Genomic DNA, 14838 nt, shown 5'->3' with positions numbered 1-14838 from the left:
TGGAAAAAAAAACTATTTTAACCAGATGACATAAAACTTGTTCAGTACTATTGTTTTCTTGCTTCTGATTGGTCAGAACAGCTAAATTTCAAACAGCTAAAGAGAGTTACCACAGCCTTCCTATCAGCTCAAATCAGTCTGGCCATTCAATCAACCCTTCATTCTTCTGGCACAACTGCTTCTCACTAGATGTGTTTTATTTTTTTTTATTATTTTTTTTTGCACCATCCTGAGTAAACTAGGGAAACTGTGCCATTGTGTAGAAATCCCAGGAGATCAGCAGTTTCTTAAATACTCAAAACAGCCCATCTGGCACCAACAAGCATGCAACTAAGATCAGATTTTCTATATCCTGGTGTCTGATGTGAGCTTAAAATTAAGCTTTTGACCTGTTTTTCCATGATTCTGTATATTGTGCCACTGCTACAAGTTTAATAAAATTGGATACTTGCATAAATGTGAAAGTGTATGTTTTTCCGCTCAAGTGGATGGATGGATGGATGGATGGAATCAGCTCACTTGTTTTTCTTTCCATTATGCTTTTGCTTATTGCAGTGGTTAATGAGGTTGTGCTAATAAGAGGAGGAGGAGTTTCTCTTCAAGCACATGAGCTACTGAAGGGTGAATGGGAAGATCCTGCCAACTAATTTCCTCAGTGCAATTTGTTCCACATTTGTTGTGATTACATTTGATTCAAATGGGCTTTTGGTTGCTGCTGCTTGCATGATTGGGTTTCTTCTTCACTAGAAAGCATCTATTTTATAGTCCCCTAAGTTCTTGGAATTAACTGAGTAAGTGTGGTGTTCACACTTACATTTATATGTACATTTTGTATGTTTCACATTACATTTTTATGTGGGGTAAAAGATGGTAAACATCAGTCAGTCCATTGCATCGTGCATTTTGATTTTTGCATCAGTCAGTCCTTTGCAATTTTTTGTTTCTGACTGAAGGACACCTTGACCTATTACCACCACTTTTTGCCGCAGATATAATTTACATAACAGTTTTGTTCCCTCGATCCATTTGTCAAGTTGACTTAAAATTTTGTATGCTGCATCTACAGTACACGTGCTTCTGCCATTAGCTAATTAGGCTTATCACAGAGTTAGCATCAGATAAACACATGATATCTTCATGTTGCTAGACCAAGTACAGTCTAATTTGGATCCTAATATACAGTGCATCACACGCATAGACAGTGTGTGTGTATATATATAATAATACTGTATATATATATAAGCTTACCAGCATCAAAAAAGCATTTCAGATTAGAGGCAGAGACATCTTAAAATTATTGCATGTTTTGGACGCCTTCAGCATTGTTTACAATGTAGAAAGAAATAAAAATCAGAAAAGACCATCAAATTAGAAGGTGTGTCCAAACTTTTAAATGGTACTGTCCATAATGGCTTACCAGTAAACATTAAAATAAACACTGTGCAGAAATGGCCTACTAATACTCGCTTGATTAAAAAAAATCAATGACAATTAGCTTTAAACAGGCATTTGTCAGGGTTTGCATTACTGAACCTTTGAGGCATTCGAGAATGGATTGGAATGGGTATCATAAAATATATGAGGCTGAAAAATGAAGTGTTCTGGGCTGGTGGTAACAGTTTGGCCCACAAGGCAGAATAGCTGATATGAAAGTATCCTTTGTGTGCATTTAAACTTCATGTAGCTGTGGGTCTCAATTGCTCCATTTGTGTGAATGTCACTTGAAAGATTTTGGTACAATATGATTTAGACTGTCGTTGTTCCTAGTGTGTCTTTTAAGTCTTTCAATAGATCCCACTGTCCAGCTGGTCTCTCTCACTCTCTCTCTCTCTCTCTCTCTCTCTTTCTTTCTCTCTCCCCAAGCCACCCCACCCAACACACACAATAATTGCATACTAACTACAACTCAGTAATATATCATCCAGGAAGAGCTTTAAAATCATCAGCTTCCTCTGCTAATTTCCTGGGGAAAATGAATGCTGCATGCATCGCTCACGACTTACACACTGATCTCAGAATTCTACATCAGCTCATGTATATGTGTATGAACCAGCAATAGAAATGCAACAAAATGCACATATTTTATGTATTGCCTCTGAGGCCTCTACAATCCCAAATAAAATATTTATCTAATACTCAGTGTTGAACCTGATCCTTTGGTCAACAATTCAAAGAAACACAGATTTTATTTTATTTTTAATAGCCGGGTGTCAGTAACCACAGTTTGTTTTATTCAGTAAGGGAATTCAACAATTGCCCTTTTGGTCATACCATGAGATCGCCTTGTGCATATCATGTTTACGTGCGATTAGCCCATCAAGTAGCTAACAAATTGCAGCTATTTGTGAGCATGGTGTGTTAGCCAGTGACATTTCATTTAACATTTCCTGCTGTGAGCGATCAACTAGGCAGTATAATTTAACTGTGCAAAAGTGCCAGCTGCATAAGTGTGACAGACAGGCGTGTGGTTGACCTCACTGACTCTTATTGCGTTTTATTACTAAACACACCACTGAGAGGCTAGGTCAATGAGGAGAAGGTTTGCATGACCATACATTAGGACTCACAGGCATAAGACTTCAATTTGTCAAACTAGCTATGCTCATAAAATTAATTTTGTGCTATAACCATCTCAACCCTAAGGCAACACACCAGTGCATCTGTAGCATATGTGCAATTACTGTACCACTGTCAAGAATTTCCAGATGTTTTCCTGTCTGTCTTGCAAATGTCAAAGCTTCAGTTCTGAGTCATGATCTAGTGATGTATTTGTTCCAGCTTTTTACTGTTTACAGTTTCTGGTATTTCATAATTATCCTTTAAAAGACCCCCGGGCCTTGACCTCAGCCTTCCGGTTCTTTGATATGGTTTTGGCCACCATAAGCATGTGCGCCTGATCTCTAATAGTAATTCAATACAAAAGATTTTGTATTGAATTACCATTAGAGATCAGGCGCACATGCTTATGGTGGCCAAAACCATATCAAAGAACCATATAAAGAAGTATAGAAGATAAAAGTGAGAGAATAACAACAATAATATATGTTAAAATGTGCACTATTTTACATGACAACTTACTGACCATGGTAACTCCTTTGTATAAAATATTAAGAAATTCTGAAATTAGTGTAAGTTGTCATGTAAAATAGTGCACATTTTAACATATATTATTGTTGTTATTCTCTTACTTTCATCTTCTATACTTCTTTATCCTGTATATAAGTGCAAGGAGACTTGGGGTATAAGGCAGGGTACACCCTGGACAGGATGCCTATCCATCATACAGTGCACACACACACACACACACATATACTGTACTCACACGCTTATTTACACACTGTGGCTAATTTGGGAACACCAATTAGTCTAATCTGCATGTCTTTAGACTGTGTGAGAGGAACATGCAAACTCCATGCACACAGACCTAAGGTGAGAACCGAACCCAGAACCTGGAGCTGCAAGGCAGTGCTAACCACTAAGCCACTGTACCGCGTTATTGTTATTGTTATTATTGTTTGTTTGTATGTTTCAGCTTTATTTAGGGAAAAAAGTGGTCTTGGATACTTGGATCTCAATGTTGGCTAAAATATTGAGACAGGAGCCAAGAAAAAAAGAGTTATGTCCAGGAGAATCCACATGAATGTAATGTTCACTTTACTTTATGGTTATATTTGCATTATATTTTTTTCAAAATCAAAGAATTTTGAGTTTATGTTGTTTTTTTTTATATTGAATGAGAAAACATTGATATGATCCAAACCAAAAATCTTTGTCATAACACGTTAAGCATCAATAAAAAAAAATCTGCATCTTTGTATGTGATATACACTATAATGCCAGATGTTCTCCCCAGGCATTTACTTGTCACTGCAAAATTGAAAATGCAGACAAAAATTCCATACAAAGCAAAGTGGAAGAATTGAAGGTTACTGCCTTTAAAACTGCTTGCAACATTTTAAATAAAATGCTTTATTATTTTGTCCATATCTACATTCTAAGGAACATGTGAGTTCTGAATGGCACTGACATTTAGATAGAGAGTGTGTATGTGTGTGTGTGTTGGGTTATGTTTAGTGGTGGGGGGGGGGGGGGTGTTGGACTAACATCACCTGTCAATTCTTCTTGCTTTCCTCTTCCATTGTTGTATCTAGCACGAGTGTGTGAAAGTGTGTTAAGCAGTGCAGCATATACTTCTGTATAAAGCAACAATGCTTTTGTGAATTAATGTGCACATGGCATTAGGAGCTCACAATGCTTATTTTGCATAAATCATACAGCAAATATGGCTCAAAGCCTAGATTTCTCTTCTGTCATAAGTCTCTGCATAGACTCCTGTCACATTGTATATGCACAAAAGAAAAGATGTAAAGTGGTGATTTCATATAATCCCTCAATAAATTCTTGAGCAGGTTTATAACTATTCACATTACAGATTGTAAGAAATAAAACATGATGACATTTCAAAGTTTTTTTTATTCATCTTTTGCCAAAACAGCTTCCTAAAGATTACAGTTTTTGTTTTATAATGACTGACACATTATCCATTTATAGGTACAGAGAATAGGCCGTCCCTCTTTTTCTCTCTCTAAGACAAAAATGCACAGTGTATCATATTCTGAAAAAGCAAAAAAAGTCCCAAAGTCTCTCTCATGATGGAAAAGTTCTTGACCATGATGCAGGAGAATTCTAAATATTCTAACCAAATAAATGTATAAATTAGTGAAAGAATAAATAAATTAATAAATTAGTAAATTAATTAAGCCTAACTACAGTACGTCCCCTACGAACAAACATTTGAGTTATAAACTCATTTTATGCATAAAAAGCATTTATGCATCTTGGGTCATGAAAGTTAGATCACATGTCCAGCGTACATTGTGACGTGCACGAAGTGTGCATACGAAGATGTCTGGAAGCAAGTGTTAAAGCAATGGTGATGAATCTGGTACTGCTAAGAAGCACCAAGTAGTAACGATAGAGACAAAAAAGAAATTATTGAGAGAATAGAGTGAAGTGAAAAGAAGGCAGATATTGCTTCTTCTTTTTCCATAAATCTTTTAATCATTGACACCATTTTAGAACAAGAACAATTGTTAGTATCCTAGTACCTAGACAGTGTTTGTTGGACTTATGAACAAATTGGACTTATGAACATTCTCTAGGAACATAATTTGTTCATATATTGGGGACTTATCTTTGATACTTTAATACTTACATATCAATATGTATGCATTTTTCTATAACAATAACAAGTAACTAGTGTCCTTTAATCCAGCATATTTGAATGAGTTGTGAGGGAGTTGTTACTGTAGAAAATATGCAATAGTACAAAGTCTATATTAATATAACCATAATTTAAATATTAACATGAACCTGTGGGGTGGCACAGTGGCACTGTGACCTCACACTTCCATGGTCAAGGATTCAGTCCATGCCTCAGGTCTGTGTGCATGGAGTTTGCATGTTCTGCCTGTGCTTAGTGGGTTTTCTCTGATAGCTCAAACACATGCAGGTTAGGGTGTGTGTGTGTGTGTGTGCGCACAGTGCAATGGACTGGCACCCTGTCCAGGGTGTACCCTGTCTAGAGCTATATAGTTACTAAAAGCTTATATTTATATCTGAGCATAAAACGTCATGCTTACGAGTGAAAAACAGTGCAATAGCAGAGGTGATGCTGAGTAATGGTGCATTGAGGAAGGCGGAGCTTAACGTGATGGTTGGAACAATGGTTGATCGCTTATCATAAGTGTGATAAATTGACTGACTATTGTATCTCACTTACGGTAAACCCAGCAGAACCCGGCATTGAAAAATGATATGGATAAAATATCCTTGTTATATTTTTCTTCTCTGCAACTTCACGTGACAGCTCTAGCATGTAGTTTCCACCATGCTAAGCCCTGTGGAACGGCCATGAAAATGTTGCTGATGTAGACATTTCACAACCTCTTAAGAGGAGCTCACAATTCTCCTCCGTTAATTGCATTTCATTTGCTCTTGGACCGATTCTCGAGCAAAAAGACCTCGCCGGTTTTTAATTGATGGCAGTTCTTATATCTGTGATGCGAAGGAGGGGGGAAAAAACACAGCTGGTAGTTAAAGGTTAGAATTTACAGAGGGAAGTGTTTACTCTGTAGGAGCAGGAAGTGTTGCGTGGGTACAGTGGATGTGTAACTGGCTTGCAGTGTGAGCAAGTGTGTTGATTTGTTTATGTTGAAAGAAGCTGCATATATAGCATACAGTATTAGGGAGAATAAAAGCTATATCTCAATTGGTGCTAAAATGTGTGTGTGTTGCAAAGGGTGAACCATTAAACACAAGAAAAAGCAAATTTCTTTAATGGCATCGTGCACACACACACTTTTCTGTGTTTACCTTATTAAAATTCAGTTTATGGCATTTCTTTCTAAAAGTGCAAAATGCAATACAAATAGGTTTATTTAGCACCTGCAGTTAGATTTACTAATGGAGAAGTGTGTGTGTGTGTGTGTGTGTGTGTGCGTGTGTGTGTGTGTGTGTGTGTGTGTGTGTGTGTGTGTGTGTGTGTGTGTGTTTGGATAAACGCAGCTGAACGACACAAGCTCATTATCTCTATTCGAAGAAAAAAAATCTAACAATTAATTATGTTTTAATAAGAAAAATGAATGACCCTAATATCGCAACATAATCAAGAATTTCGAAGTAGAACAATTCAATACAAAGAAAAAAAGTAAAGCTGTACAGCTATGTACAGTATGTACAACTTTGATGCCTGTGAAAAGGCTTTCTTCACATATTCTGCTCGTGTCAACACCTTTAAATTGTATTTACACTGTATTTTGGATGCACTCATAATTAGTGTTATTCTCATGAATGTTAATATTGTAGGTATCTTTTATTTTTTCACTAGATCTGAACCCATGATGCTGATATTGAGAAGAAATACATAGATAAAACAGGGTGTACTTTTTTTCTAGTCTGGTAGATGTTAGTGCACAATTTTTAATAATGTTTATGAGTAAAGTGTTGCAGGTGGTTCTTTTGGAACAATTATGCACATTAAATATTTTTTTAAATAACATAAGTAAGGTCGACACACTTGTATAACAATGCGCGTAGTAAATATAACATACAAAATTTTTAATTACAATTTTCAATAAAATGTCTTGCACAGTATGTAATACTTTTTTCTTCTTATCCACTACATTTCTTTATACAAAGAAAACTGCAATTTTACTTTTAGAATTAGAGACGCATTACTTTTAAGCTGATCACACAAAAAGGGCATTGATTTTCCAATCTAAACTAAGCGTTTACGCTCTCGCTTACACAATATCACAACTAAGCTACACAATAGGAACAAAACAATAAGAGCTAACATTTTAACACATTTATGACTTTTTATAACAAGCCATACATTATAATGTATACATTATATACATTTTTGCCACATGCATTAACTATGTTGTATTCTGTATGCTTGCAGTATGGCCATGTCTAATTGCATAGGCTGCATGCAATATACAGTACAGGATAGTAGGATATTCCTTATAAATAAGGAAAGAGGTTAATAATGCTATGTGACATTCATTTGATTAACCTCAATCAATGTCTACTGGATTTGTACTGTACATTAAATTACAATCACATACAGTTATAAATGCATATAGTTTAAAATATTTTAAAATATAGTTTATTAGTAACTTGGTCAGATAGATATCCAAAAAAAAAAAAAAAATATATATATATATATATATATATATATATATATATATATATATATATATATATATCAGTTTCTTTGTGGAATACGTGTACTTTTGTACTTAAAGTACATTTTAGAGCGTGTAAACTTAGTACGTAAACTTGAGTAAAAATCTGAAGGTTGACTCCTACTTGTAGCAAATTACATTTTTGGGCACATACTTGTAATATACACCTAAGAGTCTGTCTGTTGGCTGATTAGCCAGAATTTGATTAGGCTAAAAGACCCATGCATACATCATAGTTCTGATATTTCACTAGTTTCATGTATGTCCAGTTCTGTGAAAAGACATGATCAAAGTTATGTAAGACACATGGAGCCTCATAAAAGAATGCATTTGTATATTCATTCATTCATTCATTCATTCATTCATTCATTTCCAGTATCTGGTGTAAATATGATTGATTATTAACTCTAAATTGCCTCTTGGTGTAATTGAGTGTGTGAATTTGAGTGCATAAAGGGTTGTAATCGATCGATGTGTATTCAGCTAGTATTTCCATCATCTTATTATTATATAATTATATATTCATAACTGGTGTTTATTTATTATTAACTTCATCTAATCACACACGAAGATCCAGCTAATAATTAAAGGCCAGTTATGTTTACACATGTACAGATCACGTCCTGTGTGTAACAGTGTACATACACAGTATTATTCTGAGAAGAACATTGCATGAATACAGAGAAGCTCTCTATTACCGTCCTATTACCGGCTGAGTGTGTGATTGTTTGAAAATACTGTTTACAGATGTGTTTCATGGCTGCAGGGTATTTAGCTTGTGTTATTTCATCAACTGTGTGTTATCTGTGCTAAAAGCTGCAGGTGGTTCACTGCAAGGAATAAGCAATAAAACCCACTAATATGTTTACGGGGCAAATTGATGCAGAAATTTACACCCAGTCCCATGGAAATAAGAAAGAACAGAAAAAAAACAGCAATAATAATCATACCCACCCATTTCCTTTACTATGGCGTCTCGTGTTATTGGCTACAAAGAGCAGAGCTCAGGTGCTGCATCGTGCAGCCTACCTACTATTTATAAACCCCTCCATAGATCTCAGGATCCAATAAAGCATGGTGCTGCACCGATCAGCCCCTCAGAGAAAAACAGTGTGTGTAAAAGCGAGACTGTGCATGAAAGTGAAAGATGTGCACCACCTCCACCGTCTTATAATAACCGCAAAGTGCTTGTCTACATGTTCTGGGTTAGGGTGTTAATATGCCTGCTTGTCTGTACAGTCTAAATGCATGGTGTAAGGGAAGATATGGAAGCTGGGGTAACATGTTAGTTTTATGCATCTGTTGTTAATTATTGAAACCATAGTAAGGGGTATGTAGAATAATGGGTATATGGACTCTACTAGTCTTACTATAAGAAGTAAGAGAAGTTGGGGGAAAACAGGGAGTCAGATGGTATAGAAATACAGACAGATGGTAAAGAACAGAAGCGAAATGCACGTTGTTAGTCTGTACAGATGAAGCCAGTTCTACAGTCAATTGCACATTCTGTAAGACTATGCTTGAGGGGAAATTTTTTTTTTATTATTTAACATTGGCACTTTCTTATCACTTTGCCGGTTAATTAAAATGTGGTTTGACACGTGAATTACTGGTCAACTAATTAAAATAAATAGTCATGCAACCCCTACTGCAGAAACATAACGAAGCTTAGAGGGGGAAGGTGGAAGAGACATTAGTTTTTTTTTTGTTTGTTTGTTTTTTTGATTATTGGTGTCATTGGCCTCGTGTGAGAAATAAACTAAAATCCCTGTGGAGTAACTCCTGGGTCTTAGGGTCTACATCCCTCACTCTGATAACTGCTTACGCTTCCTGTTAGTCTCACCACGGTTACTAAATAATTCATAAGTTCATTTGTTATCTATCACAAGGGTCACGAAGACTGCGATCCAGATTTAACCAAGTGCTTGAAAAAAGAATGTGGCCGGAATAAAAGCTAGACATGCTGTAGTTTAATGAATTTTGTGTTAAAACATGAACTGTTCTGGCCTGTGCAGCGGATGATTCGATTGTAGGTGAATAACATGCAATTAAAAAGACATTAGTTCATAACCTTTCCACTTCCATTTTTCATTTTAAATACTTTTTTTGGTTTAGTTAACAGTTTATTTTTCCACCCAGACATCCTCGCTTTAGTCTACAGTAATAGTCAAATAGATCACTGTGATAAAAATACATACATATATTTTTTATTTCTTGTTTTAAACAATTACATACCAAAGACAGTCAGTCAGTTGTTAATATTTAATTATCCATCCATACATCCATACATCCATCCATCTAGGAACCTCTGTAGTCCAAATAGGGACAGTGGAGGCCAATGGAGACCATTGTATTAATTCCCATTTTAGAAACTCTGGTCAACATTTAAATGCACATTCACACTCTATGGGCAATTTGAGACACAATTTAGCCTGATCTGCATGTCTTGGTGGGTTTCCAACAAGTCCCCCCATCAGGGAAAACATGCAAACTCTATGCACACAGACCCAAGGCAGGGACCGGACCCCGACCCTGGAGGTGCAAGGCCACAGTGCTAACCACTAAGCCACTCAAGCCATTCAATCATGTAGCTTGTTTATCCAAGAACATTATGTAACTGAGCAACATTAAGTTGAACATCCCTAATATCCTTGTCTTACATACTTCTTTTAATCAGAAAACATTGTATTTCCAGTTTATCATACAGTATCAGTAAGAAAAAACAGAACCCAAGTCGAATGACATAGACAGGCTGTTAAATGCTTAAAAGATTTGGAAGCAAAATAAGAGTCCAAACATCTCCTCTTCTATCAGCTTGTTCAACACACACACACAATGAGTCATACTGTAAAGACACAAACACATACTTACATACACACAATCTCCAATAACAGCCCGTTCTTAGGAAACTAATGAAGCATACACTCAAAAAGTGTGAGTGTGTATACAAAAGGGATAGGGCTAAGTGGAAGAAATCATACTGTCAGTCCATTCTTTGTCATCCTTTTCATTTTTACTCAATACCAAGAACATCCATTCACTCTTTTTAAGAAAAGAGGAGGACAAAGAAGGGAGCAGGCAAATGCAGATACGATGGAGCAGATGGTGGTATCTCCACGCCGAGAAGGAAAGCAGTGAACAGAGCTATTAAAAATACAGTTACGCAGAAATAAGGAGCGTAATAAACAAGATTGAGAAGGGCTCGAATGAGGTACTACACCCCGAGCAAGCTTTACCTTTACACCAAACTGCATGAAGGAAAAGCTGGAGGGTGAGTGAATGAACCACAGTAATCTGGCACGTGATGAATCTAGAGGAAGGCTCATGTAATTTCATCACTTCACTCACTCTGCCTCTACCACACAATCAGACCTGCAGGCTGTGCATGATACACAAACAATAAAGCTCAACTACGATCCATATGCCCAAGCACTTTTTGCCGTTTTCCTCTCTGGCTCTAAGCAGTTGGGAAAACAGACACTGCAAAACTGATACTTTACAGCCAAGCCAAATTGTTTGAATTAACTACTTGACCTGCTGCCCACTGACGCCCAGCCCCACCAGCTTGACCTCCAGAGCTTCCTCCAAGGGTCAAAGGTCTATATGACACAAAAAAGGATGCCTGATGGGGAGTTGGAAAACGTTAAAGGGATTAAACAAAGGATGAGCATCCGTGGATGGTGAAAAAGCCAAGAATGAAAGTGGACTGCTGGATGGGCTGGGCAGAAGGGGGAAGGGTGTCGCTGAGGTCATCAAATATACGGGCCATGACTGAGCACAATGCAGACTGACGAGCCGGCTCAGCCCTGTCCATTAAGATCTGTATGTGTGAGGGTAAGTGTGTGACCAAGCATGCAGGGGCTAGACATTTCACTCTCTCTGGATGTGAGGATGGGCCAGGGAGGTCTTGAAAAGTATCAGTACACAGTAATTACACATTGGGGAAATAGTCTGGAAGGTATATAATAGCTAAATATATGTTTTGTGTTATTTAAGAACACATGGCCATGTCCTAAACTCAAGACTGTGATTAATATTTAAAGATTATTTATTTATTTATTTATTTATTTATTTATTTATTTATTTATAAATAATGTTACAAATTTGAAAATATCATGTTGACGGTAACACAAAGTCCCCAGCAGATCATTACGAAGCCCTGAAAATAAAGACTAAATGAGCGTCTTATTACAAACATCCATGGTTAAATGTATTTTATTTGTTAAATAATTACTCATCTTTTTTAACGTTTATTATAAACCTTGGCGTATACGAGCTTGTAGCCTTACACTCCATGAGGTTGAGTTATTCATGAAGTTCTTCAACACCTTCTGACCAATCAGCTTTAATAATGGAATCATGCTATGCTATAATTAGTGCTGACATTACCAAAAAAAAAAGGCCATATTGCAGGTATGCAGTGAATTCTGTAAAGTAGTTGCTCTTGACGGCTTTGTTTTCATAGATAAATAATTAGACTTAATGATTGTAAGAGGAAAAAAAAACAGTTCAAAGCCTCAAAGATGAAGCTGCGTGCAGGAATTCATCTCCCCCTGTTTTTTTTTTTTTTCATCATGCACACACACACACATAGCAAGCATCCACCAGCGGGAAACATGGGAATTCTCTCACAGCCAATCACGTCACTCCAAAGCACATTAGTGAAGAGAAGCCCCAGTAGTGCACCATATAACATAAGTGTGCTTATCCGTCATAGCCGCAGAATTTATTGCACCTTCATCAAAAATCTGATTTGGTCCCACTTTTTTTTTTTTTTTTCTCTTGGATGCTTGGGACATATGCACTGAAAGAAATAGTAAAAGAAAAGAAAGCCACGTGCTAGGGAGGGTGTGTGTGTGTGAGTGAGTGTGTGAGAGAGAGAATAAACCAAGTGTTGAACTGTATGTAGGTTATGCCGTCTCATCACAGCTTAATCTCCTGCATTCAGTTAAAAAGATAAAGTACTTTCATATCACAGTGCTGATCTCTCCAGCTGCTATTTAACAATGAAAACAGCTGCATGCAGTATACAGATAATGAAAGGTCATGTTGAACATGATATTTCAGTGCGACAGAATGCTATCGTGTTTGTCATGAGACCAACCCATATATACTGTACATATTAATGTAATCCAAACTTCATCACATGAAGCATGGATCTTGTTAATCTATAACCAGTTATGGAATCTGCCACATTGCCTCATTGATCATGTGCAGAAAGATTGAAACAGACCCCTCTGTATTGATCCAAGCCCATCTGGCTCAGGCCATGGAGCAGCAGGGATCCTCAATTGATCCTGCAGCTTCGTCCGGCCAGAAGGTGATGCATTGATCACTTTATACTGGACACGGGAGGTCCTGCTTCCTCCAAGCAATTGATCAGCAGCTTCTCCACTGGCTCTACTATGAGACAACAGGCAAAGGACCAACATCGACCCCCTGGGTTTATCAGAGGAGACACACTGGTAGCCAGGCCCCATGAATCCACCTCAGACCCTCCAGTCTGTCCGGTGCCTTCCCCCCACCATGAGGATGTGGCGTTAACACAAATCAACTGCAGGAAGAGTGGAAAGGGGGAGAGAGGAGAGAAAGGGGGGCTAGAGGGAGAAAAAAGGCACCACCCAAAATAGACAGCATCGTCCCCTGTCTACATCTGTCCATGTGGGGATAAAGAGATGCTTCAAACGGGACACTTAAGAACAAGACTTTTGACTTATTTTTTCAGTAGGATGAAAACTTACTGACAATTCATGTGTCTCCAAACCTTAAAGATCTCATGAATCCCACCATAATGGACAAGCAACTATGCTTTTTTTTTCCTAATCTTTTTAATTAATCACTTTTCTTTCTCTGATATTCGACATGCACTTATACAATAGCACATTGACTCGGTTTCCGATAGACAGACAGTAAGTATGCCTCACAATTTCCTGGAGAACAGCAGGAGATCTAATTATATTGTCTAAGTGAGATAGAGGGTCTCGTACCTACAAGATTTCCATTAACCTCCACACTCAGATTTGATAAATGATTCCATCAAATACTTCACTTCTGTTCACTTTACCAGTCAGGGCTATACACATACTCACACTAAGTGCCTTTTTTTTCCTGCCAGTTTAAGTTGTACCTCATACAGTACTGTATGTCTGAATATCTTCATCACTTGTAGGTACCTTTAATAACATGCAGGCGCTATGCCATATTCACGTTCACAAAAATACTAAACGTTTTAGGATAAGTGATGAGGATTAAATTCCTCATTAAGTTACTCAGCACACACATACTGTTGAAACTGATGGATGTTCCCAGGAGGAAGGAAATAGCTGTACCTGTTTGCCAAATGTAGGTTGGTTTGTGGTTGGCGATGGTCTGTGCCTGCACGTCCAACAGTGCCACAGTGGACAGCAGAGCAGCCCGAAGCAGCCAGGCAGCTGGCAGTGCCAGCCTCATGGCTTCAGTCCGGCCACTTAGATCCACGGCTGACAGAGTCCACTGCACACGCTCTCACACTCAAACACTAGAGGCGAGCAGAGGGGCTCAGGGTGTAACGTGTGCCTCCTTTTGTCCCTCACTCTTGATTCCACACACACGATTCCTCCAGGAAAAGGGTAATCCACTGTGCTGTCTCTGCTCCTCTTGTTCCTTTGCCTCTCTTTGTCTTTTAGTCTCTTTCCCTGCGTTGTGAAGGTGAATGGAGGGGAGAAAAAAAAGAGAAAAAGTGAGAGAAACAATAGGTCCCTCAGCTCAGGCTGCTGCTGGTGCGGCTACTGCGTCCTGCCTACACCGCACTAATGCAGCACCTCCCACTCTCTCTCTCTCTCTCTCTCTCTCTATCTCTAAACCCTCCTCCCTGCCTCTCTCCTCACCTGCTATTGCTCCTTCACATTGCCTCAGCACTTTACATCTCTTCTTTTCTTTAACATATTGCCCCTCTATCTTTCTCTGTGTGTATGTGCAACTTAAAAGATAGAGCAAGAACTAGACCAAGTACCAAGCATTGGATGGTATTAATGGATGACAAATAAATGCAGAGGAGGCGTTAAACCACTCTCGTGACATTGAGACATGGAGAGGAAAGACAGCGAAA

The 14838-nt window shown here is 37.8% G+C and overlaps 1 protein-coding gene across 1 annotated transcript in view; it reads right to left on the bottom strand.

Annotated features, from left to right (window-relative positions):
- thsd7aa (thrombospondin, type I, domain containing 7Aa) overlaps positions 1 to 14499 on the bottom strand; it is a 100175-nt gene extending 85676 nt beyond the window's left edge. Inside the window, exon 1 of the mRNA XM_053490479.1 lies at positions 14081 to 14499. Within this exon, the coding sequence (XP_053346454.1) occupies positions 14081 to 14201 (121 nt within the window). The 5' untranslated portion in view covers positions 14202 to 14499. The remainder of the gene's footprint in view (positions 1 to 14080) is intronic.
- Positions 14500 to 14838: the final 339 nt, after the last annotated feature.

This window comes from Clarias gariepinus, chromosome 28 (genome assembly GCF_024256425.1).
Source record: "Clarias gariepinus isolate MV-2021 ecotype Netherlands chromosome 28, CGAR_prim_01v2, whole genome shotgun sequence".
NCBI lineage: Eukaryota > Metazoa > Chordata > Actinopteri > Siluriformes > Clariidae > Clarias > Clarias gariepinus.
The sequence above is the reverse complement of the archived record's forward strand: the minus strand, read 5'-3'. Positions and strand labels throughout refer to the sequence as shown.